Source organism: Lathamus discolor, chromosome 1 (assembly GCF_037157495.1).
Source record: "Lathamus discolor isolate bLatDis1 chromosome 1, bLatDis1.hap1, whole genome shotgun sequence".
In the NCBI taxonomy this organism is placed as follows: Eukaryota; Metazoa; Chordata; class Aves; order Psittaciformes; family Psittacidae; genus Lathamus; species Lathamus discolor.
The window spans coordinates 61,649,486-61,665,027 of record NC_088884.1 but is presented as its reverse complement, the minus strand read 5'-3'; the positions used below and the strand labels follow the sequence as shown (position 1 = coordinate 61,665,027).

Sequence of the window (15,542 nt, the reverse complement as noted above, 5' to 3'; positions counted from 1 at the left end):
ATGCAACAGTCCGCATTTCCTTGCATTTGCCACATGCTAAGAATGCACAGATGGACTGCTGCCTCTGCTTAGCTGAGCCACTGTAACTCGTTCAGACATAGTAGCTTGATCCTAGATCTGGGCTATTAGGTCTTCTGACTACACTACAACCTTGGGCTAGATACACGTAAAAACTATACACAAAAGCTTGCTGATACATGCTACGCCATTTAAATCAACTTCTGTGGCCTTAAATGGGTCCAGTAGCGGCTCATGGCACTGTGCAGGTGAGGATGCTGCAGATAAGCAGCAAGCTTTTTCTTCTCAGCAAAGTCAGTTGGAAAGAAGCAGCCTATACATTCAAGCATAATGATTCAGCAAGCTCATTTAATAACAAAATTAATGTCACAGCGACTGGAAATCAGGTGTGGGAAGCACTCACGTTAAAGGCAACTTGCCAGATAAGCTCCAAGCCTTGCAGAAGTTGAGCACTTAAAGCAAGGATCATCACTTCTCACGTTAGCAAATGTCCCCTATAATGACACACAAATCTCTCAGTTCTAATTGATCATCAGTCTGGGGAAACTTTTTTACTGACCTGGGTTAGTAATAGGGATGCTTGCGGAACAGTTCTCTTTTGCACAGGCTCCCATGATTGATGTGAGGGTTGTAGTGGGGGCATCACCAATACCTGTGGAAAAAGCATGACACTGACAAAAAAGACAGATACTACATTTGATATTAATTTTTATCTAATTATTTTCTAGAAGCAAATTACTGAGTTGGAAAGTTGAGAAGAAAAAGCAGAACATATTATGCCACCAATTCCTCCTTCCTCAGCCTGCCTCAACAGCTCAAAGCAATCACAAGGAACAAAAACACAGTTTTATATTTACTGTATATCACAGCTATTCCCATTTCATCTCCTGAAATTAATGAATCTACATCAAATGCTGCTACTTCTCGTTAGAAAAATATACATTCAAAGCAAGAAACAACTGTCAAATAGGAAAATAATGTCACTTTTAAATCCATTAGATAAATTATTCACAAAAGCTGACAAGAAGGACACCAAGCTGATGTCAGTTATCCTGAATGTAGAATATTTAAGAGTTTTCAAGGATTATAACACAGTTTGGCACTCATTTGTAAATATGTATGGGTTTGTGTAAAACACTAATTTAACATTCCCCAAGTGGGTTAATGTGTACATCAGCTTGATTTTATCAAACCAATTTTATCTTCTGCATCTTCAACAATTTTCTGCATTTCAAATCAGAGATACAAAAAGGTTTAAGGAAAAAAAAAATCAAGGCAAAATCGTACAATGAAAGTAATAGTCTAAGACTCTGTGTAGCACAGAAAACATGAGCTCTGGCTTCCTCTTTCTGCTACTTTATAAAGAAAATACCTAAAGCACTTGTCTTGGGATGCATAATGTCCCATCAATATACAGTCAGCATATTTTCTTGAAGAGTTTTTGACAAGGAATAGGCATATATAAAGCCAGCAAGAATATACCCATACCACAAAAATCTGCCAACAAAATAAACACAAACACAGAGAAATTACTACACTGGACCAGACCACTGCTGCTGTAGTCTTTATCTGTTCTCCTAAGATGGTCACAATGACTTTTCAAAGTGAAATTTCACATCATAGCTTCTGTCCAAAAATGAACAGCAAGTCAAATATTAATTTCTATGAAATATAAGCCAACCTAGCCCTTTAAAGATGATCAGCGGCAAAAAAAGCAAAGTATATTAAAGACATCTGTCAGGTTCCTTTTTTTTCATGTGGTATCAAAACAGCTACATGAACACATCATGCCCATGAGTCTTGAATGACCTTTGCCTTGTTTGTGTGCTTTAGACCCTGAAATAACAAATTCAGGAAAAGGCTGGCAAATGCTGAGTACACACAGTCCAGGGTGGATTCCACTCGTTGTTCCGTGCTTCTGTACAGGTCTGAGGAGCTCAGCATTTGGGAAAATCATGCCTTGAGGAATTTAATCACAAGCTATTCTCAGGCATTTCTATGCAGTTACTTCTTTGCCCGTGCTCCCAGCAGGCTGGTTGGCAGCATATACAAAGATCTCAACAGACAAGACGCAGCTTTTTTCTAGCAAAACAAGTTTGTAACTCTCTATTCACATTGGTAAAATCTCTCATTCCAGAAAGCTGAGATCCTGACCTTTTTAAAATTGATGAAGAACCTCCCAATGATTTTACTGAAGCCAGGACTATACACTAATGCTGATCATGAAATACACACTGAATTTAAAAGATACCCCAGGAAAGCCCCTCATTAGTAGAAGCATAGATTCTGTAATAAATTCCTGATGGATGGAGATTAAAAAGTAATTAAATGAATACATCTACTGAACATATTTAGATCACATGCCTCATATAGAACACAGAAAATAGTATGAGCTGCTTCTAAGATAGAATAAGAACCAACGTAATCAACTTTGAATTACTCTTCCAAATACTTAAGAAATACAGGTACTTTTTTTTCTATTAGCACAAGTTTGAAAAGAAAACATAATAAATCAAATGTGTTAGATTTTAGTATTTCAACAGATAAGTCTAGTCTGAAACAACCCTGTAAACATCAAATTTTACCCAGAGACTTAATTGAGTTCTAAGGTATATAGAATTAGCTCTGCTCTCACAGATATGAAGAAAGAAATTTTATTTCCTTAGATGAAAGGTAGGTTAGGCAGACAGAAAAGGTATATGCCAGAAGCAAATTTTGATATAAAAAACCTACCTGCAACAGGGGTCCTGATTTTCAACCTGTCGACCTCCATGATAAAATCGTCTTTCAGGAAGAGAAACCCAATGATGGAGAAGAGATAAACTAGGATGAGTGCTAGCACTGCAGTGAGGATAATGGAACGACCATTCCGGGTAACACTTTTTATCACATTTAGCAATGTCTCTTCTCTGTAGACCAGATCAAACAGCTGGGAAAAGCACAGAGGAGCGGAAAAATGAACAGAAATGAGGCAATATATAGATGCTACATATGAAAACAATCTGAACTACTGAAACATACATCTAGCCATGTTCTAAATTCTCAGCTTCATAAACACACAAGTCACATTGATTTCAGTGGGAGCCGGGCATGCTTATAGGGGGAGAAAATCTAGCACAGAACAGTCCAAAGTCACAAAGCATATATGAGCCTGATCCAAACGTGATTAACGGTTATCAATAAGATCATTGTTTCCCCATGTCAAAACCAGGGCTAGATTAAAATTAAAAACCAGTTTCTTCATACTACGGATCTGTATCTGCAAATCAGTTGTTCATGTTATCTCCCATCTGATAAACATGCATGGGCTTACAACTCAAAAATGCACTCATGCATGTAACTAATTACATGCCTGTAAATTGTTTCTTTGAGCTCATGGCATCATTTAAAAGTCACTCACATGTACACAGATCAGGGCCATCTCTTTTTAGGACAAAGTTAAATTCATTGCAATGTTTGTAGAAAACTAGAAACTTTCACTCTTCTTCATCATGCACTACATACTTTCTTGGTATTTAAAGTACACATCAAGATAATACTGCTTTAAATGTCAAAGGCCTAAAACAGCAATTAAACATGATAACAGCTTTTCAAGAAATTACAGCTTTTTTTTCTCTTACAGTTCTACTGATGTGCTATAGTGCTTTCGACCTTATCTATAATGTATGTATTTCCACTTCAAAACACTCAGATTACAGATACGGTGACACATTATGATTATCAAAATGGTCCACACAAGAAGGCATTAGCCACAATTCACAAGGTGTGTGGAAGGATTTGTGGAAGGATTAATCTTAAACAATGAAAGAGGGAAGGCAGTTATCATTCATTCCATGCAAGACAAAGCTTAGAATGAGGAACAAATCTCATAGTTTAGACTATATCCAGTACAAAGTGAACACCTGGAAGGAACTTGGGAACATGGGCAATTATAATATCCATGAATCATGGACATTGGTCAATAGCAGTCACTGAAAAAAGTTAGTACATAAAATGTTTCTTAAACTACTTGGCACTTTGGAAAGTATTTTAAGATAGAGATTACCTTACTCATTGAAGGAATAACAGATAATTCGCTGCGCATTTTTTAAGCAGAACAGTTACATTCATTTGATAAAGGTCCTGCAGCTACAGCCACAAATCTCGGCTCCTTTGAAATCTGCCCAAACTTTGAAACAGACTTTAATGCCAAGGTATGGAAAACCTGACTTCAGCAGGCGCTCTAGCAGAGTAAGCACTGAACCCCTAAAACTTCTAGTGTGCTTAACACACCTCTGTGAAAGGCTGGGAGCTCACCATTATTCAGGAAGCTGTGAAAAATGCGACAACAGGAAAGTGAACCCGTGTAAATGACCACAATTTAGTCAGTCTCCCTGCAAGTTTCACACATTCCAATATCAAGCAAAAGGATTAGAAAACAAAAGCAGTGAAATACCTTTTACTGCTATGCAGCATGAAGGGAGCAGTTAGCTGAGTTTAGCATAATTTTGTATGATTCATTTTCATTGCACCTGTATCATATTATAAAAAGGCATTCCATCTGGGTAATGGCAACAAAAGAAAATGAAGTGGGATACATTTAAAGTGATGAATCTTCCTGCTACACCACAGGCATGCCATCCCCATTTCCCAAGTAATTTCTTTAAAATTTTATTTATTTTATTAGGGCTGCAAGATGAACTGAGGAATGAGATCCTTTGGTATGGGTATGATGCACACACCAGTGGACAACTCCTGTCCTGAAGAAATTATGGCTGACACAAGATACAGAACAATGGACACAGAATGTATGTATGCTGGGGAAGGGGTAGAATAAGGAGTGGCTGTATGATAATTGTCTGAAAAGAAAGGGGCAGACTTTCAACTCTGAACCAGACAAAGTAAGTCCTAACAGCAACAGGTTCTAATGAAAACAGCAGCTCCTAAGGGGCAGCAACACAACGGTATGCTAAAAATACAATTTGGCTTGACTGTCAGGAAGAAATTGAAGACAGCTGCATGGGTAACGGTATTTTCTATTTTTGCAAAGTTTTCCCCTCCACAGAAGCGCATACTTACCAGGAAACTGTAGAAGAATTCGTGCACACAGAGGCCCAGCATGCAGACCAGGACATATGCTACATGATAGAGAAAAGCCATGTCCATGATAACCGCTCTGTAGCCACGAGTAAAAGTTCCACGGTTCCCAACAAAGCTCACCAGAAACACTATTTTGTTACAAAGCTGTGGGGGGTAAGAAAAGCTAGGTTTATTCCATCAGAAAAATCCTGTTATTTATTGTTTGCATTGCTGTAGTGCTTGAAAAGTCTAGATAGGTTGCTTTGACTAAAGTGAGAGTGAGATGAAAGAAAACCAACAACCAGCGTACACTGGGAATGAGCCCATGAGAATAAGTGGAAGCACATCACCCTTCTAACACTGCACTGTGCCTCATTACACTGATTTACTCCTATCACACTAGTGAGTAGGTAGGGTGGGATTATTCTCATAAGGCATTAAAAAAAAACAAGCAGGGAGATTTTGAGTTTGGACCTGAGACTATGTAGGAGCAGCTAGGCATGCTACTACAAAGGGAACGACAGTAACACAACAGAAAATGTGTGGGGTATGTGAGAGATCTACTATTTCCTTCAGATTATGTTTTTCAATATAAAATCCTTAAAAAAATACCAGGGGCATTTTTGAAGTATAGCATTTAAGCAACAGCATCAGATTCTTCACTGCTCTTGAGCTTTGCCTGCATACAAACAGCTGTGCAGAAGTAAATACTAAAGGGACTAACCTCATCAGTTTGATAGTCCAGGACAAGCACTGAGGACTTAACATGTTTTTTTCTTTCACAAATTTGACAAAGGTAAGTGCTGCTTACTTGCCTTTACCTTTGACTACATGTCTGGGTAGTTTTAAGTATGTGAAATTCTCACAGAGCTGGTAGCAAATAGACCAATACTTTGTCCTGAGGTGAAATAGAGCTGTAGGAGTCAGGCAGAAATCTAAATAGATGACTTGTGAGCACGACTGATGACTGTATATCTTACCAACCTCAGTAAACATGCAAACTTACTCATGTCTAAGTTAAAAGATCTGGCAAAGGGCTGAGAGTATATTTAATTTCTAAAAGCTTTTTCTTCTCAAAAATAATGTAACAGAATCATCTCACAAACTTGTGTCAATATTGCTGAATGAATTGGTAAAGAAAATTATTCTTTTAACATGAGAAACTGTAAATTTGAGTGCCCATATTCAGGAATATTTCTTTACATTTCACATTGTTTTTATTTTTTAAATATTTGCATATGCGCAAAACCAAACCAGCTTTTTTCTTAGCTTCCTACTTTGCTGACACTGCTGTTTCACAATGACTGGAAATGATTTATTTTTTTGGCTTAACCAGTGAACGAGAAAAAGAAGTTCTTTGCACAGCTCTAATTAAGGGCTTTTTTTAATAGGAGACCCTTAATGTCTCTGCTTCTGCTGAAAGAGAAATTCTGCTTGTTTCTTAAGTACTTACATTAGCAGCACCAAGAAGTATCAAGGTAGGACCGAGCCCTATAGTATATATAGACCTGAGAATAACAGACACCAAAAAGGGTCGAATACCAACAGGCTTGGAGATGAAAAACAGCATTGCTGTACAAAATGCCACTGCTATCCAAAGGAGGACTGAAAACAACGGAGAGAGCGTGCCTGTATAGAGGAGAAAGGGAGATTTCAGAAAGGCATCTTTGGAGAGTCCATTTTTCACCATGAAACAGATCCAAAACATCAATTCCTTTGCCAATATAGCTAACAAAAAGTGTGATTCATGCACCACAACTGCTGACCACAACTTGCCCTAATTGCAGTGAGAGCTATTATTATCATGGTATTGTTGATTTTTTCACAGGTAATAACAAGAGCAGTTAATGAATTTCCATTAAAATCCAGGGAGTGCTCAGGGATGAAACAGTTTACCCTTCTCCTGGAGCAAACTACTAATCACCTCCCTTCTGCAGGGATCATTAAGGGCTCCTCCAGCCTAATTCCATGATTACTCAGCTACAGAAATAACCGGTCCTTGGGGCGGCGCAGCAAGTGGCACTGCACTGCAGTGTCACGTTTTGATCCTCAACCTCACCAAAGTGCCCCGGTTTTAGAAAAGCATCTTTCTCCTGAAGGGCTGCGGGTGTTCAGCAGGAGCCTCCGCCTCTGCACAGAAGCAGGGCGCTCGCTGTAATGAGAGTCAGCCACAGGGACTTCAGCAGGAACAGGCAGCATCTGCATTGCCGAGAGCAGCTGAATAGCTGTGCCTTGCTCCTGGGGAGGCAGCAGATCCCAGGTCTTGCTGAGTTCCTGTGGGCATGCGAGCCTTCAGAGGCAGTCTCTTTGCTGCTCTGCAAGATGCTGGCTCCAGGCTCTCCCTGAATTTTGAGCGACGCCCCTGTTTTCCCTTCTCTCCTCTGCTTAAAGCCCTGGAAAAACACCATGTTGCTGTGATATAAAAAGCACATTCAGATCTTGGGGCACTGTTACACTTGTGCACTGACTTCTATTGTTATCAGATGAACTGAGAGGTCAGTGATGGGGGAGAAGGGAACAGAAAATTTAGCTAGACTCACAATAGAAACCATGTTATCTCTTTGGCAACAAATACACAGCTAAGCAGCATCAGTGGGATTAGAAAACAATGAAATGAGGCCCTAGCCTCAACATTCAGATGGCATCTGAACTTTCCAAAATCCAGGAGCGTTTATATCCTTGGCAGGAGGTTCAAGGTTGGCTCTGATGGATAGTTCCTTCAGCAGTAAGACTTGGAAACTTTTAACGGATCCTGAAAAATAACTTCCAAGTGGATTTCAAAGGTAAGGCCAAAGCACTCACTGTTTCTTTAACAAGCCATTTTGCCTTCTTCCCTACTGCAGGTCAACCCGTTTCACTTCACAGGACCCATACCAGTAACGTGCAGACAGGCAAGCTGGAAGCAAGGAGTCCTCCTCTGGAGTGCAAATGTTGCTTATGTCATACGATGCAAGAACTGCAGGTATCTACTAAAAGGCAGCATTCTCGGGATGATTAGATCAGCCCAGACACCTCAGACATGTGAGTATAGGTGGGCTTATGCAAGGTGAAGCAGAAAAATGGAAGACAAACTCCAGCTGCTAAATCAGTTTTTGGTGGAGGGGGAGGCCAGTACCAAGGATGCTTAGTTCCTTAAACATCCTTAAGGATGATTTGCTAATCCCATTTGGCCACACCTACTGTTTATTGCTTAGGAATTGCTTTTGCTTTTACAAGCACTAGGAACTAGAATCCTGAAATGTGCTACCACTGAAATCACTGGATTACTGGGGCCACTTAAACTAATGCTATAAAAATCTGCAGTTCAAAATAAGCATTAATACCTACTGGTTAAAGACCAGAAGATTTCTGCGAGTACAGATTAGCTAAAATTTAGCATCTTAAAAGGTTTATTTTTAACTCATTATTTCTCCTTTTATTCTGCATGGGCTGTAATGTGCACGCAATCCAAGTGACTCTTCAGTTTACAAACAGGAAAGAACTAAGTACAAATGCTTCCCTTTTTCTGCAGCGATGCCTGCACCATGACCTGCAGAGACCACCCTGTAGGGTGAAAGGGCAACGTGGTCTCCATGCCAATATATTTTAATCTGCTGCCTTTCTGTTTAGCCAGCCAACAGGAATGTTTGCTGGTGCCAGCTCTGGTATTTGTGAAAAGCACATGTATCTACTAGAAGCTGGACTGCTTCCACTTAGCCCAGCTCACATGCCACCAGGCAGACCTGACTTCCAGTCACATTACTGGCTGGACTGAACACAAACCAAAGACCTAGAGGTGAATGGCTCTACTCCCATTACCAGTATTCTGAACTATTTAGTCTCCTTTATCCCAATTAAACTTGTTTTGGATTCAAAGAGGCTTCCTGCTATTCTGCCGCATTCACTTTATGAAATTTATTATTTGTGATATTTCCTGTGGCATGTGATGAAGCAGAGGCAGAATCAGAGGTTTTAAGCATATCTTTATGTAATGTATTTATCCTCAGCAACAGTTATGCCCTTTTATCCCAATAAACAAAATAGTCAAAAGCCAAGAAGCTAGTTTTCAAATCATTCTATTCCATATGCTTTTAGGACTCCAAGTCATTCAGCTTGGTCAGTTCTAAGGAATCTCTGTCCCTCTGCTGCCAGAAATCCTCCTTCAGCTCAGAAGCTGTAACTCAATGTGTGCAGTAGTATACTGCAATATGGCAGAATTAGCCCTGATCATCTAGATGATGTTAGCAACTATGTTCTGTCCATTTTACTTCACATTGTGTGGGCCATGTGACACACAGAAGATCGAAGATCGGGAACCACATTTCAGACAACATTTGGTACCTACTTAGAATGTACTAAATGGCTTCTGCAGATACAAGGATACCTGAAGATGCAGTTTTATATAGCTGTTACCTTAGTATTGAAAGCATTTAAAATTACGAAGAAAAATAAAACCAAACTCCACTTGCCTTCATCTCCATCATCTCCAAAGGGGTAGAACAGAGCAACTGCTAAATTGATGAATACAGCAAGGTTGAAGGAAATGCTCCCCCAGAGAGAGATGTGTCTGGAGAACCAAAACAGGGGTGGATTATCTAGAATGGGGAGAAGAGCAGCAATCAGTGAAATGAAAGTAGGTGGGAACTCAATCAGTAATGGCCTCCAGGGAATTAAAAAGTATAGATTAATGAAGAAAATATGCAGATATTTAAAATTAATTAAAATAGACTAATATTAAGCATAGGTTTGCCATAAAACTTAGTTTTAAGCAGAGTTTTTAATCCAAAGATCCCAATACAGTTTATTAAATATGAGAGTTTTGCCTCTGCTCAGGTTTTAGGACTAGTTTTTTGTGAAGAGTTTTTCACCTGACTCTGAGTCTGTAGCCTCTGTGCATTGAGACACAAAATCAAGCAAAATAATATATTTTAGCACTCTGTGTGTCTGTCAACCAGAAGACTCAGAACAGGTCATCCAGATGACCCATTTGGACCACGTACACTGATGACATTATTAAAAGAACAATGGAAGAGGCAAGGTTTCAGAGCTGCGGCATTTTCCTCACCTCTGTCAAACTAAATACATCTTGATCTACTTTGGGGAGCAGGTGAAAATTTGGTCTGAGTAGAATCTGTTTTTATGAAAGCTGACTATTTCCTGCATGATCCTCAGATGTCCAAGGTTACCTGCAGACAAACAGCTCTTTACTCCTGCTTAGAATGACTCAAATGAAACCATGATCACCATATCTGAAGTGCTGTACAAATACAGAGAAATAGTCTATATCCCAGAGAACCTATAACCTAGTTAGAAAAGACTATAAAGGGAAATAGGGCAAAACAGGGTTAAGATTTTGTGTCCAGAGTCACGTAAACGATTCAGCAAAAAAGCAAAAAAGCTAGGAACAAGATCAGAGGGTACTAAGACTCAGGCAAGCATTTCATATGTGTGACAGCACTACAATATGTTTAAATGAACATTTAAAACAAGATTCTACATGTGATAGTGTGAAAAAATCTCTAGCCAGAGAGTTCTGCTTATCCAAACATGATGTATTCCTATTAGTTAGATTTTAAAGTGCCAAGAACCTGCTGCAAGCATGCAGAGGTTTAAATGAACATTTAAAACAACATTTATATTCAGTAGTACGAGATCTCTAGCCAGATAGGCTTATCTATTTGAACATGATGTATAATTAGATGTTAAAGTACTGAGAACGTGCTGCAAGCATGCAGAGCATATTCCTGACTTGCCTGCACCCAGCAAACATTTTAGAAACAGCAGAGTCATTCAACTGCCTATGGCTGTCTCAGGCTTTAGTCTAAATAGACTTTAATTATGATTAGGTAAATATTCAGATTTCGTTGTGATAACCTTATGCTGTTGACTGCTGAGATTTAAGTATTTGGAGCAGTTGCAAATGATATCTGTCAATTTAAGCAACACAGACTGCATGCTAACAGACATTTGGCTAAAGAATGAACTGAGCCTCAACCTGTATTATCTTTTCAAATAAAAAACACAAAAAACCACAAAAAACCCCACATGGAGATGTGTGGGCCATTCCACTGATGAAAGGAATTGAGGAATTTATCTTCTGAATAAAAATAAACCAATTTTCTTTGCTTATAGCATTAGGCAGGTCTGGTGTATGTAAGTGTAGTGTCGGGCTCTTTTATTTGTGTTTCTTAAGCAAAACCAACAGATATGATTTTGTTACTGGAGTAATTTTTCTACAATACAGTGACTTTTATTCCCAAATAGATTGCACAGATAGCGAGTTATTCTGGAATAATTTATTTTACAACTTCTACTCTGGTCAGCTTGTCAGTGCAGACAAGTTCTTACAGTGCTATCAAGGGAAGCAGGTCTGAGCCAGTAGGGTTCACACTGAAGACTTACTACTGCCTCTGAAAATTATAGCCTAGGAACTGACATTTGTAAAAACTGCGAACAACATGCATGTTTCCATCACATTAAAGATGATGCATTAAACCGTATCGCTCTGACTATCCAAATTCTCTGCTGCTCTGACCATAGATCCTATTCTTACCTTCCTTCTTAATTGTGTAATGATGCTGCGACCAGCTGATGTGTACCACCCAAATGGCATCTGAATTTTAGCACTGAATGAAGTGATCACTCTCGTTTATTTTTATTTATACACATATATAAAATATAACTTCCTTCCTTATCCCTCCAGGATACTGCAGATGCTTAATTAGTTTGTAGCCTTGATTCTGTGCTCCAAAAGCAAACGGCAGAGTTGACAGCAGCTGAGGTGGCAGGAGCTTCCTGTCCCCAGGACATCGGTAGCAGCAGCAGCAGCACCATTCCTGGTGAGGGTGAGCAGCTGTAATGCCCACTGGTGAACTAAACAAGAAACTCAGAGTACCTGGCTTGGCTTCACTGCACCTCCTCTTCGGGTCCCTGTTTTAATCTCTCCCCCATTATCTTGCCTGTGGTTGTCAGATCTGCAAGCAGCTCAAGGTGGTACGTGTGCCTCTGCCACCACCATGGGACATAACAGACTGGGGACATAGTGCAGCCTAGTCAAGCAAGGCTGATGTGAACTGGCAGAGAGGAACTGACTCCATGGGAGTCAGGCAGATTTAAAGCAGCTGAGGTTCTGGTGAGGGACGTTTTCAAGTGACTGACATTTACAAGATTTTTAATGGCCTTTTAAGAATCTGCAAACCTCAAAAATGCAGCTACACATGTTTTTGTTAAATATTAGGGGCCTTGGCTTAATTAGGCACAGCGCTATTGAGTTTAGTAGAACTACACCCAGTTCATCCACCGCTCTGTTTAACTTTTGGTGTCCAAAACATCATCTTGAACACATTACTTATATTACTAGCTGCTCCATATTATACCTCTTTTAGGGTGGCATGCAAGTGTCTCTGCTGACCTACACCCTCAAGCCCTGAACAGTTCTGCCTGTTGCAGTATTGGAGTGAGCAGACAAAATGTACTATTAAAATGAAAGTATTTGAAGGCTTAAAAGCAGGGGTTTAGCATAATTAAGGTATTTTTTGAAATTGCAATACTTACTCCTGATTTTCTTTTGCCATTTCATCTCGTTGTACAGGTCCTCTGTCTGTTGGAAAAAGTCATTGACTTTGCTCCCTTGTTCATCTCTCTCTGTTGTATTGAATACCCGACACTTGGATTCCCGAGTGAGGAATTCACAAATATTGGGGACAGGGAAGACGATCTGTTCCATTGTTCTATCGTGGCGAACAATCTATAAATAAAATGCACACTTTTTTCAAGATCAGTGACTATCCATCCATTCTGTCACACCTTTTCTTGTTCACAGCTCCCCTTTTATTTGCAAATTAATGAATAAATTATTTGAACATTACAACGAAGTTATGAAGTTGAACCAATCAATCCTAAAACAAAGCAAAACTACTTTTCTATCTTCAAAAGCCTGCATGAAAATAAGGTGGCAAATACATACACAAGCAAATAAATACTTGAGCAAAACCTAGGTCCAGACTTCCCCGAAATATAAAAAATATTTTAATTCAGAATACTTCAATTTTGCAATAAATGCAAGCAAACCTTTCCCAGTAAACAGGGCAGAAGTTCAGGGGCTTTCTGCTCAGATTACAAAATTCTTTTCTCACCTTGAGTCTATTTCAGTTATGAGATAAATTGTGAAGGTGAACACACAAAAATAGCACCTTGTTACTCAGACAGCACCCATATGTTGTCAGTCTTTATCTTCTTTCTTTGCAAAAGCAAGGTTTTGCATTGCTTGTTTTTCAGGGCCTACCGAGTTAGTGGTGAGTGAGCTAGATTTTATTTTGCCTCACCACACTGCCATCAAAATTGCTTCCCCATTCGATCATGGACTCTGCATTACTGAAAATACAGAAATGAGCAGAAATTCATCTTGACTCCTAGACCCATGTCTCTGTACAGCCACCAATGAAAAAGAAACCCCACTATTTGACTTTCAAATCAAACAAATGAGATACCCTGATACAGGGGAGCTATATTTGAAATGCCAAACAAATCCAGGACTGCTTTCAGAGAAAGACTAGAGAGCATCCATTTGATATAACAGCAATGCTGGGCTGAGTTACACTTTTCCAGCCTCAGTCCTGCATTAAACCACACTCCCCTCTCTCTATTAATTCATATTTATCATGTGAACATACTAAAAAAACACCTGTCTGAAGTCATTTTTAAGAGTAACCTAGTCAAGCACATTTTTGTTGAAAATGAAGGATAATTTCTGCTCATGGGCATATGCATTATGTAAAACTTGGACATGCAGTTTTGCAGTTTTGAAGTGTCCTAAGTAAGTAGTTGTATCTCAGGCCAGGAGTTTTGCAACAGGACTATGTGACTAGCAGCTAACCTTGTAGAGTGAATAAAGCAGCTGAGAGCACATCTTCAATTCTGTCAGGGACTCAAATGAAGAGGTAAGCTGCATGTGCTGCTAAGCAGAATGACATTTAAAAAGCCTCCCTGAGAACAGAGGCCTACATATCTGCTAAAAGAACAGGCTTTGCAGCCAAGAGGTTTTAGGAGATTTCAGAATACCTCAAGAGCACCCAAAATATGAAAACATATTAGAGGACTACTGAGCTGCCCTTTGGACCACCACAGCCATGGAGCTTCCATCTATCCTGTTGTGGGATAACATGGCCTGTATCAGACAAAAAGGATGGTGGGAAACAGAGAAGGACCCAGCCATAGCCTGTCTTGATGGTAGCCAGGGCAAAAGGAACCTGGTGTGCTTGCATCAAGACCCTAAACACCCAAGCTCAGGTCTGATGTTGTGATGGAGCCCTGGATCCCATTGAAGATTAAATTATTGGCCCAGATTCAGGCTGGGCCTGTGTGCAACCATACTGTGCTGTTTTCATACTTGGCCAGTTTTGGACTTGATACAGCATTTCCAAAAGATAGATGCCTCTTCTTCCTGCAGACCCGCACAGCAGCTACCTCTGCACCATGGAAATTCTCCTCCTTATGAAGTCACTAAGGAGTAGAGATACTACAGTGCCTAATTCCTACCTTGATGTTTATAATCCCATGAAATTTGTAAGAGTGCAGTAACTGACTTAAGAGTTAAGAACCTAAATACCTCTGTGGATCTTGATCTAAATCCAATCCATGGCAGGGGTAAAGTTTAAAATAGAGAACAGAACTGATGAATCAGGCCAAGCCTTGGTCTTTTAAACAAAAGCCATACTGAATGTCTACACAACTTCAAAACCTCTTTGTACTCCAGCCAGACTTTTAATTTGATCAGTTAGCATCACTGGCTTTGAAATTCATGACTATTTATTTGAGTGATGTACCATACAAGATTATTCTTGACTTCATGACACTGTCATTATTTCCCTAACAAAACATGTTTGGTAACACACAAGCAAGCTACTGTAATATGATTTTTTGAAGCCACTTTTAATATAGGTGCATTCCTTTTTCTCCCATAGCCAAAAGCATATTATTCAACTTTTTCCTCATAAATAATCTACACCATTTGAATAAGCTTTGCCGCTCTGAATCTTAAAAAGAGTTGATACACTGTGCACAAGATGCAAACTTGTCTCGTATCCAATCTTCCAGTGAGCAATTCTTTACCTCTATCTGTGCTGTATGATTGGCATAATACCTCAAGGCTTCATCTCCTTCATCTGGATCTGACCCTGGTTTCAGCATCTGTTGCAGTGTTTTATTGTGACGAGCCAACTAGAAGAAGAAAAAAACCTCTGATTTATGTCCTGCTGCTATGTTTTCAGCTTTATCATCTCCACTTAACTAACACAAATCTTCCTTCCCCCTATCCCCATATACTTACATGCTCAACCCAGTGGGGCTCTCTTCTCAGATAACAACAAAAATGTAATTACTTGAGAACAATAGAAATAATTTAGTCTTAAAAAGTCAGCAGCAAGTCTTCGGCTGAGATTTATGAAAGGCAGCTTAGCTTGAAGCCTAGATGGGTTTTGGAGGGCTTT

The 15,542-nt window shown here is 39.5% G+C and overlaps 1 protein-coding gene across 3 annotated transcripts in view; it reads right to left on the bottom strand.

The window, feature by feature from the left end:
- The window catches only part of ITPR2 (inositol 1,4,5-trisphosphate receptor type 2), a 261,899-nt gene that overhangs the window by 33,343 nt on the left and 213,014 nt on the right, over nt 1-15,542 (bottom strand). For all 3 annotated transcript variants that reach the window (XM_065673846.1, XM_065673864.1, XM_065673855.1), the window contains 7 exons: nt 15,166-15,273; nt 12,610-12,802; nt 9,525-9,650; nt 6,530-6,705; nt 5,077-5,241; nt 2,752-2,947; nt 578-670 (listed from right to left, as the gene is read on the bottom strand). In XM_065673846.1, coding sequence (XP_065529918.1) covers nt 578-670; nt 2,752-2,947; nt 5,077-5,241; nt 6,530-6,705; nt 9,525-9,650; nt 12,610-12,802; nt 15,166-15,273 — 1,057 coding nt within the window. The remainder of the gene's footprint in view (nt 1-577; nt 671-2,751; nt 2,948-5,076; nt 5,242-6,529; nt 6,706-9,524; nt 9,651-12,609; nt 12,803-15,165; nt 15,274-15,542) is intronic.